The sequence below is a fragment of the Drosophila tropicalis genome, unplaced genomic scaffold, assembly GCF_018151085.1.
Source record: "Drosophila tropicalis isolate 14030-0801.00 unplaced genomic scaffold, ASM1815108v1 contig_859, whole genome shotgun sequence".
NCBI classification, from domain to species: domain Eukaryota; kingdom Metazoa; phylum Arthropoda; class Insecta; order Diptera; family Drosophilidae; genus Drosophila; species Drosophila tropicalis.
In genome coordinates, this window is record NW_027173353.1 from 9796945 (window position 1) to 9817054 (window position 20110).

The following is a 20110-nucleotide window of genomic DNA, read 5'->3' on the forward strand; positions in this document are numbered from 1 at the left end:
AAGTACTTTGAAATTGGGTTATTACAGTGAAGGCTCGAAATAACGAATCTGAGGGGACGAAATTCTTCGATGAATCAAATGCTTTGAAATGGATAATGATTATTACTTAATTACATTAAATTTTAGATTGAATTTTTCATTAGAATGATGTTTAATTGTATTTTATTGTTGAATTAAGACTTTAATTCGAATACTGAATAAAATTTGCTTAAAGTAAACTAATTACTTTGAAATCTTACCTAGAAAACGGTTGTTATTGAAATTCTTTTTTAATTTGAGCACTTTATCCAAGAAAACGTGTAAACATTTAATTTACAATAAGTAAATTATAACTAAATTTGTAATAAATTATAATACAGTCGAATCTCTGTAGTTCGTACCTCGCCAAATCGAAACCCTCAATATTTCGTAAAAAACTGCTGGTCCCTTGTTAATAATATAACCCTATAACTCGAAAACCTCTGTAATTCGTAAAAAATTCTGTTTCATTGCCATTTCCAATTATTGAGACTCGACTGTATCATTTTCCCGCGTCTTTTAACTGCATAAAAATGTATATACATTTTTTTTAAAGACGATAAAACAATTGATATATTTAGACGACAATAGATACTGATTAGCAGTCCTAGGTAGATGAGTTGTCTAAGTGACCCAGTCAACAACGAGGACCCTGGTTCGAGGCTAGTGTATAGATGAAGTTTTTCGTCTAAGGCCTTAGTTGCCAGTGCTTGTAAAATATAGTTAATACCTTTGTTATATTTAGACGACAATAGATACTGATTATGAACTACAGTTAAGTTTAGGATCGCAAATATTTATACCATGATATCATAAACATATCAGAATTATATATAGAAATATTCAGTATAATCTTTAGTGTGAAGAATTTAAATCTGTAAAGAAGAATTTGTAATTCATGTTCTTCTATTCGTATCTTCTATTCTATCCTAATTCGTAGTCTTTAAAATGATAAATTGTGAAATTGAATGATGAAACATTTCATGACAAATCATTATCAAGAAGAAAAATAAACGAAATTGTATATTAAGTTGCACTTCACATGGCAAAAATGATTTAGTTTATTGTTGTATCAGCTCGTCGTATACGTAATTGTGTGTAGAACTGATTTATTGAGAAGGAAACACCCCCGACTTGCACTGCATAAACTAAACAAACTAGAATTCGTGACTCTCACGCCAAAATGCGGCGCAAAAGAACTGCACTGAGTCTGAATCTGCTGGCGAAGGGGGGGAGGGGGCATAAGAAATGAATCTGTATCTGTATCTCTGCATGTGCAACGGCCGACTGGCGACTGGCAACACATTTGCTGCCAGTTGCTGCTGTTGCCAAATTGAGTGCCATTTCGTCGACTGAGCGTGCCGCTAGAGAAGTGCTCGCTCTGCTGTCGGCCTGGCCTATAAGAAAAATCAGCCCTCCTCCATGATGAATTTCCACGCTGAGATACAGACCGAGGCAGCGAGGCAGAGCCAGAGCAGATTTTCCATGTGAACAAATGACGAATTCTCAACTCGAATGAACACCAACAGAGTGTGTGAGAGAGAGAGAGTAAGGAAGAGAGAGAGATAGAATGACAGAGAAAACGAGAGACACCCACCCTAATACATGGCTCTCAAACATGTTCGAGTTATTTTTTGAGTCACACAAAATGAACGCTTCGAGTTCATTTTCCACACAGAGAGAGAGAATGAGAATCAGAGTGAGTGAGTGAGTGAGTGAGTGAGTGAGAGAGACTGAGAGAACAGGCAGGCAAATGGTTCGAGTGGCCCTTATCAGTGGTGAGAGCAAAAAACTGACTATCTCATTCTGTTTCAGTTTTTTTTGGCTCATTCATTCGGCCGTTTTGGACTCTCTGTTTTGGCTGCTGCCTCATACCCTGCCTCCCTGCTGCTACTCTATCGTATCGTATCGTATCGGGGGAGCTATAGCAGCAGCAGCAACAACGGCAACCGACAAACGTTCAGTTTAGTTTCAGCTCAGTCAAAACACAACCAACGGCGATTTGCTGGCACCATTCGTTCGATGGCAACGGCTTGGATAACAGGCGCGCGCTTTGTTTTATTATCCACATTATCAGCGGCATTATTGTTATTGGCATTGTTCGCTTCAAGTTTGATGGCCCGGCCAGCACGCGAGTAATATTCGTGAATGTGAATGTGTCTTTTACTATTTCGAGCTCTCTCTCTCTCTTTCGCTCTCGCGCGGCATATGCATATGCATCTATGTGCACTTGCAACCAAATCAGAATCGACAATTTTGATTTTATTCGAAAATTGAATTTATGAAAATTGTTTTTGGAGAGTTTGTTGGCAAACGCGCGCTTGTCGCCATCGCTCGTCGGTCGTCGTTCGGTCAGCGTCTAACCAAACACATACAGCCATTTAAATAATAACAACAACAACAATAATAATAATAATAATAATTATAATAACAATCAAATAATCATTATCGTAAAGGCAATTGCCAGTTTACGAGTAGTTTAACCGAAATAATCAAAATCAAATGAGAACCGCCAACAAATGCGGTCAATGAATCAAGTCAAGACAAGTGGCTAGTGCAATTGGCAAAGTAAACTTCAAATTTAAGTTAACCCGAAACCAAAAGTATACGAAACTATTGTGAGAAATATATAGAAAGAAGAACTTTCTGGTGGAAAGTGCAATAAATGATAGCAAAGTGAAGAAGTGAAATGCAATACGAAATTGAATTGAGATAATTAATTACTAATAAGCGAACAGTAAGACTAGCAGAAATCCAAATCGATCCGATCCTAGCTATCCTAACTATCTACATCGATATCGATATCTACCAGCTGCCAGAAGCAGCAGCCGCCAAAATTCTCACCGCCAGCAGCAACATGAACTCATATTTCGAACAGGCCTCCGGCTTCTATGGCCATCCGCATCAAGCCACGGGCATGGCCATGGGCACGGGTGGCCACCACGATCAGACAGCCAGTGCGGCGGCGGCCGCCTACAGAGGATTCCCACTCTCGCTGGGCATGTCGCCGTATGCCAATCACCATCTGCAGCGCACTACACAAGACTCACCCTACGATGCGAGTATCACGGCCGCCTGCAATAAGATCTATGGCGATGGAGCCAGCGCCTACAAACAGGACTGCCTGAACATCAAGGCGGACTCGGTCAATGGCTACAAGGACATTTGGAACACGGGCGGCAACAATGGCGGTGGCGGCGGGGGCACAGGCGGCGGCGGTGGCGGAGGTGGTGCTGGTGGCAATGCCTCCAATGGCTCAAACGGCGGCAACACAGCCAACGGACAGAACAATGCAGCGGGCGGCATGCCCGTGCGCCCATCCGCCTGCACTCCAGACTCACGCGTCGGCTACTTGGACACATCGGGCGGCAGCCCGGTCAGCCATCGCGGCAGCAGTGCCGGTGGCAATGTCAGTGCCGGCGGTGTAGGCGGTGGCGGCGGCGGTGGTGGCCAGAGTGGTGCCACCGGCGTGGGAGTCGGCTCCGGAGCGGGCACCGCCTGGAATGCCAATTGCACCATCTCGGGCGCTGCTGCGGCACAGACAGCGGCTGCCAGCAGTTTACACCAGGCCAGCAATCACACATTCTACCCCTGGATGGCTATCGCAGGTGAGTGTCCAGACGATCCAACCAAAAGTGAGTGTCCACTGAGTGCCAGTTCCTCATAACATACACTACATTAGAAAAACCAAAGACAAACAAATCCAATATGACAATTAAATTGTCCATTGCTCTTGTTGTTCTTGTTGTTGTTGTTAATGATGTTGGTGGTGCTGGTGGTGCTGGTGTGATTACAATTGTTTCCCCAGCTGTTCCGCCTGAATTGTCATCCAATAGACTACTAGATGACACCTTAAAACAATAGAGACTTCAAACTTCGATGAGTCGTCATAATTTGAATTCAAACAAAGAAATGATTTAATTATCATTAGAATGGGATTAAATTTTTAATTTCAAAATCTTTGCCAACTTTGATTTTAAGTTATAATTTTCATAGATCAAGTTCAAATGCAAATATTTTTTTTTTTTTTTTTTTTTTTTTTTTTTTTTTTTTTAATATTTTCTTGGATTTTTTTCCACATTTGTTCTATTTTTCCATTTTCCATTATTCTTAAACTTTTTTTCGCAAAGTTCTCTTTAAGATTCAATGGAAAAAAATTTCCATAATTATTTTAAACTGCTTAAAATAAAATAAAAGAAAATTCTGATAATAAAAAGTAAGTGAAATATTTAGTTTCTTTATGTTTAACTTACAAAAATGTATTAAATACCTACTTTTCCAATTAATTTTTGAAATTTTTTGACTTTCCACAAGTTTTGAATATTTTTGTAAAATGAAAATTTCAAAATTCATGGAAATTTTCCCACCACTAGCCATTAGCACTTACCTTAACTTTTTTCAATTAAGCCAATTTTGAAAGCAACACCAACCAGTTGATCGCTCCAATCAATCATTTGGCCATATAGTTTATTAGTTTCCCCGGCTCAGTCGATTTAATCAGCCTGAGCATGAGCTTACCCACACTTAGTTTGAGGAAGACGGTTCATGAACACGGTCAGAACCGAACCACAGTAGCTCGTAGCAAGTTAACCCATTCTCATTCCTCTCTCTCTGTCTCTCTGTAGTGCCCTTGCACCTGCGGGATTCGCTTCGCTTGGCAACGTTCCTTTGCTTTTCTTTTCACTTCATTTTCTTTGCCTGGTCTGGTCTGGACTCACACACACACACCTTCCAGCACTCCAGCACTCCACTGGCTCATAATTTTCAACACTTTGTTTACTAATTTTTGTCACCTTTAGTTTTAATAATGCTGCGACGTTGTCAGTAATTGTTGCAGCAACCAAAGTGCGCTGCAATTTGTGCAACAAGAGAGCCCGAGCAAACGAGAATGCGAAACGTAAATTATGGCATGCGGCTGAAAGAGCTGGCAAGAAAAGGGCAAACGAAAAATCCTTTTTCCAGGACACACACTGAGAGCGCGTCGGGCGGTTGAGCACAAGACTCGCTTATTACAGTTAACTACGCCATTATGTAATTATGTTTCAGTAGATTCCAAAACTAAGTTTTAGCCCGTTCTTCAAGTGTGCGCTGCTTGAGAAGTTTCAAAGAGAGTTTAGCGAAATCCGTATTACAAGGCAAAATTTATGATTGCCTTTATGTAGGTGGTCAGCGGTTGCAACATAAATTGCGCATGTTGCATTTTCAGTGAATGGCCATAGGGGGATTCCCCTTCAAATCAATCAAAATTTCACTGGGCTATCGGTAATTACAACGTTTGGCACCCAACACTATCCCAAGGAGCTGGTTAAAAAACAATTAAAGTTGAACTAAATACAAGAGCCAGCGAGTGAGCCCTTGCCGGCGACAGGTTTCTCAAAACTTGCCTCAGACCCTTGGGATCGACAGTGGCCTGGCTCTGGCTGTGACTCCATCGATCGATTCTGATATAACCAAGATGATCGTAATGAAAATTTATACAACCTTTGCGTAAGTCATGTCCATATGATGAATTGTGCACGTCCATAGCCGAAAGTGTTATACAGGGTGTCCCCACTCAATGCTCAGCAGCATTATCTGACTGCTGTTTCCCATAACTACTGCCAATTGGGTCTGATGGGTCTGATAAGATCTTCTAGAAACCATAGGAGTTACCTTTTCTTACCTGCAAATCTTAAGATGTTTTGGCTTACCTTCAAATCCAATCAGACCAAGATACGATATTCAGCGTGGTGGGTTAGACAAAACGATTCGTTGCCATACAAAAGGAAGGAAGTCAGCTTAGATCAAAGATATCAAATTGAAATTCCAAAGTTTGCTTTTCTGATTTATTTCCATAGCTTAAATCTTTATCTCTAGTTGCGCTCTTTGCTCTAAGCATTTGATTAGAGATCAAAACAAATAAACACACACAAAACAAAAACTCAAATCAAGTCATAAATAAATCGCCGCACACTTCCAGCGATCATCGATCATTTTCAGTAGAATAAAAGCAAAAAAAAAAAAAAAAAAAAAAGAATTAATAAAAAAAAAAAAAATGCAATGTTTATCGTATCTAAACATGGTTTAAGATTTGAAAGCCTACTTCAACCTGGTTTCGGGTCTGGTTGGTGTTGGCGTTGGTCTCCGTCTCCGTCTCCGCAACCGTCTCGATCTCCATCTCCATCTCCATTTCGGTCTCCCGGTTGAGGTTGATGTTGATATGTTGATATGTTTGTGTATGTGTGAATATGGTGGAGCATTAAATCATTGTCCTGAAGGCTTTTAAGTCATTATCGATAAATTTCAACATAAATTCGCAAATTTTGCTTTATTTGCCTCAGCCCAGGCTGGTTCTCCATGTGAGTCCAAGTTTAACTGACCAAGGGGCCCAAATTTGTTTTGACTAATTTTCGATCGAAATCTCAAGAATTCAAGGGGAAGAGCAGTTAAAACGCAAAAAGGAATCTTCTCCAGCCCATTAGGCTCAATTTTTTTTTGCAAAGAAATGACCTTGAGAATCTAGCAATTGACACGTTTTGTAACCATCATAATTCATATTTCTCATAAAAGAGAGACCGAATATCTTGCTGTGCTGCAATTAACGGGGATCTGGATGTCCGTTAGCAGGTAAAAGGACAATTAGATGCAGTCCAATGGTCATTGTGGTTCGCACGTACAAAAGCCAAAGGCACGTTGAGCTAAAGTCAAGGTTAATCTACGGGTTTCGTCATTATGCATATTTATGGATTATCATAAGTGCCTGGAAATGCCAGAGCTCTGCATCTATGCATTGGTTGTCATGTCATGCAACAGTTTTGCAGCATTTCGATTAATAGGCCACAAGTGCCTGCCCCACAACAAACAGGAGCGGAAAGAGCCAGCAATGCATAGAGGAAAACCTTTCAACGCGCGCTTTTAATCAAATTTTTGCAAAATGCAAAATCAAAAACCAAAAAAAACAAATCAGCGGATGCGGCCAAAAGCAGATGCGAATGGGAAACTTTACTCCCCTGTGCATCCCTTGATGATTGCCTTTTGGGCCATCGTTTGGTCTTTACTTTTTTTTGCTGGTTGTCCCTTTTAGTTGCTTTTTTTTTTTGGTCAGCTTCTTGCATTTTTTAATGTATTTTTAAATAAGGAATTTAATAAGCACCTTGGCGGTCCTCAGTCCAACGACTGGGCCAGCTCCATGTTGGACGACGACATCACAAAGTGGCCCAGACACAAGGCCCAACAGACTGCAAGTTGAGGAGCACATTTTATATATTGTTTTTTTGGCTAACTACAATGGGCAGAATGTTCCTTTTTGTAAGTGAAGTGTTTTCTGTACTGCAGTAAAGAGAAATTTTCATATTTTCTTGGAACATTTCAAGTCTTTAATCCATAAGAACTCTAACTGAAACTTCATTAACATCTTTAATGGATTTTTAGGTGAATAATATAGACATGATTTTAAAAATGAATGATTAAAACAATTCTGGAAGTCAAACTGTCTAATCTAATGACCATTTTAAACTAACAAATAAGTTAAAATTGTTTTGCCAATATGGAAAACAGTTGATGAAACGGTCATTTCGTTTTTGAAACTAAAGGTAATACATATAGGCCCCTTTTCAATCTGACGATATACTTTAGTTAATACAGTAACTAAATACTTTCCTTAATTTAACGTTGAGGTCTTAGGTTCATCCTCTACAAACAACTTACTTAAACTTACTTTATTGTAACAAATTTATAAATTTTGGTAAATTTATGTTTTAATTTCAATTTTAAGTTCATTGATAATGTTTTCTATTCCTATTTCAATTTGTAAATACTTTCTTTTACTTTTCTTTTAACTACAACTGAGCTATTTATTCTAAAATTCATATTTATTTGAGGCCTTTTGGCTAAAGTTCCAATTTTTTGGTTAATTTCATATAATTCTTTGTGAATTTGGATTCCACTGTGCACAAGTCTTTGTTGTTTGGCAGTTGCAAAATCATGTTTTAAGGTGTTTTTGATACCTAATAAAAACAACAACACGACCCTGCCACAACGCATACACACACACACACACACAGCTCACTAACACACACACACGTACTGCAAATGCAAGGAAAACGCGCCATACGAAAAAGGGGCAAGTTAAGTTGAGAATCAGAATGACTGAGAGTTGGTGGAAGGGGAATCACAAGGGCAGAGAGCTAGAGGGGTAAACTATAGCTATAGTGGCCAGCCGTAACCTGGAGTCTCTGTCTCAGCTCTGGCTACGTCATAGTCGCTTCGATGATGACGACGACGACGACGATGGCCAAGAGATGTTGGCGTCGTGGCCGCCGCTCGTCGTGTTTATTATAAAACAACAAATCATTCATTATAACCACTTGTGTGTATATATGAGAAAGTGGCGTAAACATGAAAAGAAGCACACATAGATACACACACACACACACACACACACGCATGAACAGTGGGGCAGAGCAAGAGTAGATTCAAACTGGAGCTCGATCTCGATTTTGGCCTCCGATTTGGATACGGCCATCATCTGTGTATTTCTGTGTGAGTGTGTGTGTGCGTGTGTTTTTTTTTTCTTACAATATATTATGCATATTTGCGTATTATTTTGATTTTAATAATGATTTATTTATTATTAATAATTCATTGGTGGTGGGCTCTGGCCGGGATTGGTATTGGGACCGAACGGTGGGTGCTGATTGCGATCTGATCTCCGGCACCGGCTATTGCCCTGCTCCAAGTGCCAAAGCTACCCACGATCACGATCTCGATCTCGATCTCTGCGGTTGCTATTTGGGTTTCAGTTCAATAGGTTTTTGGAGGGAGAGAGAGAGAGAGAGAGGGGCCAAAACCCATCGCTCCATGAATGGGCCAACAGCAATCGGTGAGACCTTTGAGTGTGTGTGTGTGTGTGTTGGTGTGTGCTGTTTTTTTCCTCTAGTTTTTTTTGGTTGTAACACAAGTTGCGTTATTTTCTTCTGTTGGTAGGAAACGCATATTATAATGAGTTTCAATTAAGATAAAAATCTTGAAAACTAAAAAGACATAGATTTATGGGTTCACAATTGTTCAGCGACTACCTTGGGGCTAGACCTAGTCATGGATTAGCCATGGCAGATGGTCCCCAATACCGAATACACTTTCCACGAGATTCCACAGAAACAACAAGCTAAAGATACAAGCATTTGCCACTTTGTCCTATTTTCGTTGCATTTGATTGGTGGCTCTTCCTTTTGCAGTAGCCATGGTTGCCATATTTCTGTGATTTACGATGTCCTCTGCCAAAGTGGGTAACTGTTACGTTCCACTAAATACATATATACCGGTTACAAGTTGGAATCGATTTGCTTATACTAAACATTCGCCATAATTTATAGATTACTATTTTGATTTACTGTCGTCCATTGACCTATACAAGGGGGCGTCAAGTCGGTATACCTCTCCCTCTTGCCTCTTGCCTCTTGCCACATTAATGTCAATTTAATGTTTCCCTAATGACTTCTTTGGTTGCAACTTGGCTTGTTGTAGTTCTTATCAGTTGCCGCTGCTGGTCAAACTTGTCGCATGGCTGGAAAGTGTTTATGCTAAATAGCTAACGAGTTTTCCCCAAACGAAAGTGAAGAGGCAACAGCAGCCATGCAACATCAAATACATACAAGTAAGCCATAAGTTCTTTAAAAAGTCGAAATCTTGGTAAAGTACTAGAGAGTTAGAAGTTAAAGTCAGAAGTGTCGACCAATTTGTATTGGTTAGACGAGAATCTTAAGGGTCATTGCTCTCATTGGTCCTCAGGTGAAGGTTGACAGGGACTCGGCAGACACGGGATTAATGATATTTGCTTTTGAAAGATAACCTTCTAGCTAGTATGAATCAATTTTTGATGCTGCTAGCTGCCGATGGCATTCGCTTGGCGTCTATTTATTTGGGTCGGCAATTAAGATTTATATCAGCGCCTTTGATGGGGCAATAAAGGCAAAGACGTTGCTGCAGCCAAAGTGCAAACAAATGAAGCGAATCAGTCTAGTTTCCAGTCTGCCTCTCTCTCTCTCTCTTGGTTAGAAGAGAGACCAATGCCTGGGCTCATTTATGCGGCAACGAGTTGCCTGGCAACTAATCTGAAGCGTGCGCCGCTTTAGAGAGTCATAAAAATCATTTTAATGACCGCCTCCACCTCGACGCACATCAAATAAGAGGGCCAAAAGGTGTGAAAACGCACCCGGAACCCACTTGGCCGGCCACCCAGAGCAACGGGTTCTTCGTCTCCTGGCTGCCAGGGCAGATGGCAATTGACGATGGGGTGAGGACAGAGTCTGGATGCCAGACCGCAAACTAAATGTTTAATTTTTATAAGGCGCGTCACATGTAAACACTCTCCTCAGTTCCTTAAACCACCAGAGATAGAGAGAGAGAGAAGAGCTCTGCGATGATCTCGACGACCAGCCATTTGTTTGAATTTGTCTAAAGTGGCTGCTGCTGCTGCCATAGTGTTCCGTTTTTCAGTTTCTCCCTGCTCGTTCTTTGCTATTTGTACAACTTTCATAATTTTGTAGCTGCTGCAAAATAAAAAACATTAAAAATGAAACGAAACAAAACACAAAAAAAAACCTCTACGTTTGTCACTTTTTGTACCCTGTAATCTTGTGGGTTAAGAAGGGGTATATTCTCTCTTCGAGTATTGAAGAGAAGTAACTAAAGGGTCATTGGCAACAACAACGTTTGACCATCGATTCTTCTAATCTTCATTCTCCCTTTTATTCTTACTTTAGTTTAATTTCTTTCTCATAGGAAGCAAATAGATTGAAAGAGATTTCCAAGTCAAGTTTGCCTAATGAACTCAAGGGGTTATAGGGTAACTGCTAGTCATGGCATTTAGTTGGAGTTTTTTCGTTTATTTTAGTTGGCGCCCATTTTCCCCCTACCCCCCAACCCCACGATGTTACATTTTTTTTCTCAACCATCTGCATAGTTGTTTTTCTTGTCTTGTCTTTTTTTCTTTTTAATTTAATATTTTCTTTGTTGTTTCTTTTTGTCTGTCTATGGGTGTGTATGGGTGTGTGTGTTGGTGTGTGTGCGAACGCTCTTCTACTGGAAATTACGTTTACTCAGGCGCCAGGCGCGCATATTTAAATACACACGTGTTTTATCGCTGCCATTAAATCATATTTTTATACTTTTACCTTTTTGTTGTTGTTCTTTTTGGTGTGTGTTACTTTTATTTTGGTGTTTCTGCTGCAAGCTCACCAGTGACGCCACCCCCCCACCCACCCACGCCCTCCTCACGGGTTGGCATTTTGATTGTTTACATTTTGCACTTTCACGGCATAAACAAACAAATGGCGCTAAAATATTGTGAAAACGAGACAAAGACCAAGCCAGCTAGAGACACAAACACAGAGAAAAGTGGTCCACTTGGCTGGCAGATACATTGGGGGTACTTGAGTGTCAGAAATTAGGATTAGTTAGTTAGGCTTAGAGGGCTTAAGCCAAGCTAAAATGAAAGATTATCACCCCACAAAGGCTATCCTCGTGTGAGATTTCATAAGAGAAATGATAAATTGTTCTAAAGTTTTTGAAATGTCCATTGAAATTTGTGAGAAACATTTGGAAATGACATTTGGGACATACAACTTTCAAGGTCAAGACCATATAACACTTTCATGTATCAATAAAGTTGGTTAAAGAGGTTATTGAACAACAACAACAACAACAATAAGGAATCAATTGAATTAGTATTTGTCTACACATATAGATTTCCCTCATTATAATTTCTCCCCTTCCCCCCTTTTTGCATGCAGAGCATACTAAAAAAACATGTTTGTGAAACAATTTTTTAACGTTTTTCTCGTTCTCTTGTTTTCCATTGCATTTTCAGGTAAGATAAGATCTGATTTAACACAATACGGCGGCATATCAACAGACATGGGTAAGAAAAATTTCCACTTTTTATTTTTTATTTAATTTATTTATATTATTTGCGAAACAAAGGAACTCAAAGTAACCACAGAGTAGGTTCCAATTCTTCTACTACTAACACTTTAAAATTAGTATGATTTAGTTAGTTATTAATTAGAAGCGGTGGTGGGTTAAGTTTACTTTACTTTAGCATACATTAAGGCGTTTTGGCGTAAGCGTGTGGAAATGATTGATACAATGTCCCATGGTCAGACGCCTGCAACTAGAGTGATGCACGCAAGTGTGGCAATTAATATTAAATGAGGCGATTCAATTCGCTTAGCCCCACACGCACACACACAGAGAGAGAGAGAGTCTAACTATCGGTAATTGTTTTCTAGAGCCGATCGAGCTGGCTTTATGTATACACTTCCTTATCTCTCTCTGAAAATGTTCATTACATCTTCAGGATCTGGTTAAAGTGAATGAAGGGTAATTGAAGCGTGTGGTAAATTCGGTACATCAAAGTAAAGATTTAATTTTATTCGTTATTTAGTAGCTGTGGCTTGCCTTTGGCATACAAACATCAAAGCCCGAGGCGATTTAAAGGCGTTTATTTCAGCATGTTGTTTGGGACCTTTTGATGCGAGGTTATCAATCAGCGTCCGCCTTGAATCTCTCCTCCTCCCACTTGTGGATCGATCACCAGAGTCAAGCAGCTACTTCTTAAAATCCAATTACACACGCAAAGAGACAGAGACAGAGAGAGAGAGAGAGAGAGGGCGGTAAGGAGGCTCTGTTGTTCGCTGTGGAGCTCGTTGTGAGGCACTCAAATTACATACATTGCGGGCAATGCATTGAGGCGCAAAATTGCAGACATTGCTAGGGTCGGAGCTGCCACCCAGAGACTGTGGCCGTTGCCTGCTTATTATTTATATACAATTGATAATCTTGTGCAAATCGGTAGCAAAATATTGGCACAGTCTCAACAAGTGGCCAAACGATGCCGAAATACTGTGGCAAGGAGCTCCACGAGTTGCAACCGCGTCTGCCTTTTGGGTGGGCATCACTTTTGCCACTTGGGCAATTAAGTGCACGTAGATAAGATAGATTTGAGTTGGCTGACGTTGCTGATAAGCCCTCATGCCAAGTAGGTGCTACTGCGCGGAGAGCTTCTACTTACTCTTTGGATTGAGATTAGAATTAGCTGCTGCCTGGCTGATGATAGTTTCATCCTCTCCAGTCGTGTTGATGGTAGGCGGCACCTAAGTGCTTTTCCTCTAAGCAATGTAATCTAAAGATTTTGCTTTAAGCTTCTTACAAAAATTAGTTTAATCAATCAGCAAGATTCTTTTCTTTTCACCAATCGGTTTGAATTGGATTCTCAATAAATAATCAAATATTATGCAATGTTTCCAATAAATAATCAAAAACGTCATAATTTTCATTCACATTGCCATAAAGGATGAACAATTTTGCACCATTCTAAGTCTCAAATAAACAATTGACCTGGACAAATAATTTATAACTTTTAGAGGAATTTATTGTTTATTCTACAATACATTCATTGCTTGATGAAATGCTTTAAATTTCAAATATTTTGTATAATTTAGCGTTTCAGCTTTACTTCTGGCTGTTTCTTTATACTTTGTCCTTTTGGTCTTCAAAGAACACTTGGACAGATTACTAAACTATTTCTAGCCAATGAAATGGCCATGTCATACATTGCTGACATTGAATGTGACACTTTGTCCCCGCCCCGCTCGCAGTTCGAGAGAGAGAGAAAGAGATAATTAAATTGCTGGCTAAATAGAATTAAATGTCGTGTTTGCATTTCAAAATCCAAAACGTGCCATCGTGTCGGACTGCGAGTTGGAATGGAGGAGGGGGGAAAAAAAATGTCAATTTGGACAAGTTTTTGATAATTGCAGGTTCCGTGGGCTACTGTGCTGGATTCTACCCTACTGATACTGCTACTGGCAGTGCTGTATGCTGCATGCATGTTGCTCATTGCTCGTTGCACGTAGCACGTACTTGGTTGGTGGTGGTGGTGGCCATTGCCATGTTGCATGTTGCAGTTAATAATTATTGAAATGTGCGGTCGCCAGGAATTGTGCTCCTTGTGCTTCCTGCGTGGCTTCCGTCAACAGCAGCAGCAGCAACTACAGCAACGGCAGCAACATCGTTCGCAGTCGGCAATGTTGCATGCTTCGTTACCTTTCTGCCTCGTTTTCTGATGTCGCTGTACAAAAGGCTAACAATGCTTGCATTTTCCCACCTTTTTCACATAACTTTTGTGTTGGTTTTTTGTGTTTTGTTTCTGTGTTTTATTTTGTTTTCGTCTTGTCTTGGCTGTTGCCACTGGCAGGGTAAACAAGTCGACCACTTGGCCAACTCGTTACTCCAAACAACTGCGTCCCTGCCCAAACATCTCCAACCCTCTCCACCTCACTCACTCTATCTCTCCTCTCCCCTCTCTCCTCTGCCACACACACACATATGTCGAACTTGTTACCACTTTGGACGCACGGGTCCGGCCTCTGAACGGACGCCGTCGGCTTGCCCCCTGTAATAAATTCATATTCAAATTGTTAATTGAATATTATTTGTTAAATTTGCAAGCATTAAATGTAAATGTCAGGACGGGACAAGTGGCTGGGCAAATGTGAAGGAGGCGTGCCAATTGTATGTGTGTGTGGGTAAGGGGTCGATCAATTCTTTTGCATAATTTTCCAATTTACAGTTTACCTTCTCCTATGGATTTTCCATCATTTTCGTTCATGAGAGGATTAACAATTACAACATGTAAAGAGCTGAGCAGGTCATTAGCCTATTCCGAATGTTGGTCAGTGGTCCATTTTGAACCCACAAGGGTAAATGTATCACAAATGCAATAAAACATTAAACAAATATGCTAAATTCAATGGAAAGACTACAGTGAATACATTGACTCGATTTTCGTTGGTCGTTGTCCTAGGCGGCCGTTGTCCTTGTCATATCCTTGCTGGTGTTGCTGTTGTGCAATTTCCATAATTCATATTCATACAGAAAACCAAAAAAAGAGAACAGAAAAAGAAAGAATTGGCCAGACAAACAAACGACAGCACCTGCAATACGGACAAATGTCTGTCTGACCCCAAAAAAAGAGCAACAACGACAGGAAACAAGCTAAAATAAAATGGCAAAAAATCAACAACAACAACAACCAAGAAGAATTTGCAAAAGTGTAAATGCGACCAAAAGTGCAAAAATTTCACATATGCCACGGCAACGATAAGGCCAGACGAAAAATTGGGTACGATGGGGTAGGAAAGGAGATGCGGCACGCTTCTACATACATAAATTATAACGATTCTCAGCTCAAAGACAGACTTTGGCCATTGATTGAACGGGATTCGAACTGCAAGTAAATTAATTCCACATACAGTCAAGGCCAGTCAGTCATCATCGGCCTATCAACATTCACATCATTCTCATAAAAGTGGGAAAAAGTATCTGTGAGATACACACACGAACACAAACACACAATCGCAACGCAACGTGCCACAATTTGATTTTACACACTTCGAAATTATTAACTGGGGAGCATTTTGTAGTTCGGCAAGTGTACGTAAGTGTGTTGTTCTCGTCCTCGGACTGAAACAGCAGTTCATAAAATGTCACACGGCACTTTCGTTTTTACCGTTGGCATGTGTGTGTGTGTGTGTGTGTGTGTGTGTGTGTGGGGAGGCTGACCATCAGAGAATGTGGAAAGGATATCAGAATGAGGTGGCAGGAGTTGGTAATGGACATTTGAGTCTGGACCTTAGGGTTTGTCTCTTGGCAAAGCTGGACCAGAAGGTTTCAATTAATGAATTAGTAATTTCGGCTTCATTGCTGCAATGAACATTAACACTTGGAACGTTATGAAGGGAAAGTTACCAGGACACACACACACACACACACTCTACACAATAGTTTAACATGGATATTAAGCCACAGCTTAAGAATTGTATCCCAGTTAAGTTACTTTCAGTTAAACTTAAACTAAAAGCCACAATTTAAACTATCTACACTTTTAATTTGTGTTTCTTTATCTAATCAAACTCTGTTATTCTGTTCCATTAACTGACAGTGGCAATTTTCATTTCAAATTGCACAATTCCATCATATACGACATAACTCTGAATCACTGATGATTCGGTAATTATATGTAAGAACTGACCAACTGATGGGTCATTTGATGACCGCCTCTATGTGTCTTCTCTAGTGGAGCATGCATTTTGTTAATGAATGGTCTTGGTGCTGCAAATTGTTTGCTAAGAGCTTGCAGGCAGGAATTGCAGACTCGGAGACACACCTCCTTCAATCGGAAGAGTCAGAAACAATTGTAACCCAGAGACATTTGTTTTATGCACAACCGTCACAACTGGCAATTGTGACATTTAAAGCCACTTAGAGTAGGGGGTATTCCTGGGTAATACACACGTAATTGCATATGCCGGTAATCCACTGAGAGTCATCGAGTGAGACTCATCCAACTCGGCAAGTTCACTTTATCACAATGAAATCAAGCAGCGCGGAATTTACATGGGTTCGTTCATCGGCTTCTGCCTTGTATCTTGTATCTTTTGCGTATCTTTTACGTTATTTTTTGTTTTTTGGCGTTCGATTTTAGCTTTTGGCCCGCACGATGCTGTAGGTATGCAATTAGTCAATTAATTTGGAAAATTTATTAACCGCCAAAAAGCAATTTGCTCCAGATCAAAATGTTTACACACACACACACGCACAGAGAGAGGGAGATAGAGAGAGAGAGAGCATATCGCGAAATGCCGGCGGTAAACTGTTTCTGTTCTCTGACCAATATCCCAAGCGGATGTATATTAGAGATCGGAGGCTCGATTCCGTTCGACGTTCAGATGGCAAATGAAGCGACTGTCTAGGGAAAAGGTTGCAAAAACTTTCAGCAAATCGTTTGAAACTTGTATGAATTCATATAAAACTTGCCCCGAAAGATATCAAGAAAACACTCACACATAGAGATACTCAATCCACTCACTCGGGGGGAGCTGAATATAGTGCGGATTATTTATGGGTTCAAAACCAGCTAACCACCGAAAGCCAAGAGCAACGGAAGTGCGTGCGGCAGTTTGTGCATTGTTGTTTTGCGGCTGTTCTCCGGTGGTGTATCTTAAAGATACGAATCGCAGCTACCGCTGGCCGCTGATTTTCTAGGTCAATTTGCAAACACACAGAAAATAAAACGGAAAAACGGAAAAATATAAATAAATGACTTTTGTGCATGTCCCCGACTGGTTGCCGTCGGCTTGACTTTACCTTAAGCTTTAGCTCATAAATTTTCGTCTCAAAAATGTTTCCAAAATAGTTTCGCTCCCTTTCTCACTCTATCGCTCTCTTTCTTTGTGTTGTGTCTCTTGGATTTTTCGGTGTATGATTAATAACGTACCAAAAACCTGCTTTTGGCGGCCATCATGATCATGGCAATCAGCTGTTTAGCCACTCGGTATACGTCATCACAGCGCAATGTCTGCCACAGGAATGAAATGGCATTTTGGTGTGTGTAGGTCATCAAAGAGAGTCAATCTGTCAGACTATTTGCATTTGTCTTTGTGTAGACCCATTTTGAAATGTTTCTGCATTTCGTCCACCAACAAAAACAAAAACGAAAGAAAAAAAAAACATACAGGTATTCAGAATCGCATCGTCACCTGATCATCGCACAGGTATGCGCTCACTCTCTCAACGATCTCTCACTCGCTCTCCTTCACACACACTCTCTCGCTCTCTCACATTTAGAGGTGATCGATCATCTTTTCGCTCAGCCGGTTTTCACCTTTACCTCTTCTGCTTAGTGTTAATTTATTGTGCGCTCTCTCTCTCTCTCTCAGCCATAGAATGAATCTCACCTTTATTCAAATTGGAATTTAGTTTGATCGTATACGATATTCAACGTTTATAATGGGATTTATGGCTAGAACTGAAGTTGGTTTAAATGTGAAGACATCAAATACAGTTCTTAGTTGGAATCTTAAGAATCTAACTGATTTGGGTTTTAGTTTTGTAGCCTTTAGCTTTTGACAGGCAATGTAATTGGTTAAATATAAAGTAATTCCTTTTTATCCTTTGCATTGATCATTACTTTTAAAAGAGACTTGAAAAACGCGAATAGTTTTATTTAAACCCTTGCAAAGAAAGCGTATTCAAACTGTGCGAAACGGAATACTCCGGAAATTACTTTACTAAGAATGGTGATAATAATTGAAAGTAACGTAAAACAATATTCTTACCAATCTAAAAGAATCTTCTAAAAATGTTACGATTATTTATGACCTACAAGATCAAGGATAATATAACTCTTTCACATCTTTAAATTCTAGTAGGTTTGTTGATCTTCTATAAGTTCCCTAGTATCCAAATGTGAACAATCAGTTTCATTATCAATAAGAATTGGTTTAACTACTTTTCCAAGAACGTTTCATGACAGTCTCCAAATGACTTTCTGCCTTTTGTTTTCCATAAATTGAATGGAAGACCCACCACCGTGTAATCACCATTGATAATCTATTAACGAGTGGCCATAAAAATTATGCAACTTTCCACTGGTGCAAGTAGAAAATGGTGCCCACATAAGAGGTAACTACAACTACAACAACAACAGAAACTCAGCAACAGCAACTGAGAACCAATGCCATTTCCTTTGTCACCCAGGGGCAATAAATCTTGAGCATATTAACATGGACGTGCGATGAAAGTGCTAGCCAAATATGTCATTGTCAGTTGGCTCTTTGAGAGCGAGTCTGGCCAAAGGGATAGGGGCTGAGGCATGGCGTTGGAGTTGGGGAGACATTGTCGCCTTTGCGGCTGCTGCTGGATGTGAATGTATTGACACCTGAGCAACCCAAACAGTGCCCTCTGGCGCCCAGGTCTGAGAGTAGAAATGAAGTGTAAGAAAAAGAAAGTGGAACTCTCTCATATCAAACGTAACGTTAGAACAGGTATAGAGTAAGGTGTGTGAGGGAGCGAAGGTATTGCGGTTAGAATGCTTTCCAATGAAATTGTTCAGCCATAAATCACTGAACTGAACCTGATAACTGGTCAAAGTCGAAGGCATTCTCGAGCTGGAGTTTATCTCTCTGAGTTGAATTGGTTGCAAGCATTTTTTTATTTAACAAAATTTTACTGTATTCATACGTCACAAACATACAAAACATGACCAAAATTTTTGGGCGTGAACGCGACACACACACACATACTTGCTTGGTGAAAGAGTGAGTGTGCGTGTGAGTGTGAGTGAGAGCAACAACAACATGGCTCAAAAGGCAACATCGTCGTCAGTCCGTCCATCCGTCGTGACAGCGCACATAAATCTCTGTAACATGACACTTTTGGCAATGGAAATAAAATATGGCATACAGCGCAGCAAAATGTCGCACCAACCAAACCAAACAGTCTAACAACAACAACAACAACAATTACGTTTTTTTTTTTTTGGCACTGTCTCCACTTTGCAGCCGTATGCGACCCACTGTGCCATGCGACACTCACCCTGGCGAAATTCGCGTCTCTTTGGTTGTCCAGTCTGTTGCCGGGTGCCCTCCTCGCAAATGCGTTCAGCTAATTACAAATGAAATTACAATGGTCAGCAGCAGCAGCAGCAGGCTCACTGCCTTCCACTGTTGCCAACGTGTGTGTCACTTGCCGCTGTCATTTTCGTTTCGTTTTCATATGTCACTTGGTGCGCCTGCGCACGAGCTCCTTCTTCCTGCATTCGAGGAGTCTATGTATAATAAAGCAAAACGGCTGCGATCCGAAGCTTGTGCTGCCGCTGCTGGCTCTGTCAGATTTTGTGAGTGTCACTTGGTTTTGGCCTGGCTTTTGTTGCGGACCTAAAAAAATAACTTGGAACTTGGGTGTTATCTACCCTGTTGACGGTCCGAACGATGACTACGACGACGACCGTCTTCAGTTGCATCTTGGGATTGTGCCTCTCTGTCTGTCTGTCTGTCTTTCTGTCTGTTACTGTGACTGGGAGTTTGCATTCCTCGCACATATAAGCACGCAAAATCTTCGCGTCTGGGTATAAAACTGTTAACTAACTCAATTTTGTAGCTGTCAGTTGGTTGCCTCTTTTTGTTGCTCGTTTCTGGAGCGGCTTACAGATGTTGTCGTTGCATGTTTCTCGTTCTGTCTGTCTGCAAAGTTCAGCATGGGTTAATGAGTT

At 40.5% G+C, this 20110-nt stretch overlaps 1 protein-coding gene across 4 annotated transcripts in view; it reads left to right on the forward strand.

The window, feature by feature from the left end:
- The first annotated feature begins 2061 nt into the window (after nucleotides 1-2061).
- Ubx (Ultrabithorax) overlaps nucleotides 2062-20110 on the forward strand; it is an 88936-nt gene continuing 70887 nt past the window's right edge. For 2 of the 4 annotated variants that reach the window (XM_068297471.1, XM_068297472.1), the window contains exon 1: nucleotides 2062-3626. In XM_068297471.1, the coding sequence (XP_068153572.1) occupies nucleotides 2876-3626 (751 nt within the window). In that variant the 5' untranslated portion in view covers nucleotides 2062-2875. Of the gene's footprint in view, nucleotides 3654-11866; nucleotides 11918-20110 lie in introns of all 4 variants that reach the window. The other 2 variants (XM_068297469.1, XM_068297470.1) reach the window with 2 other exon arrangements.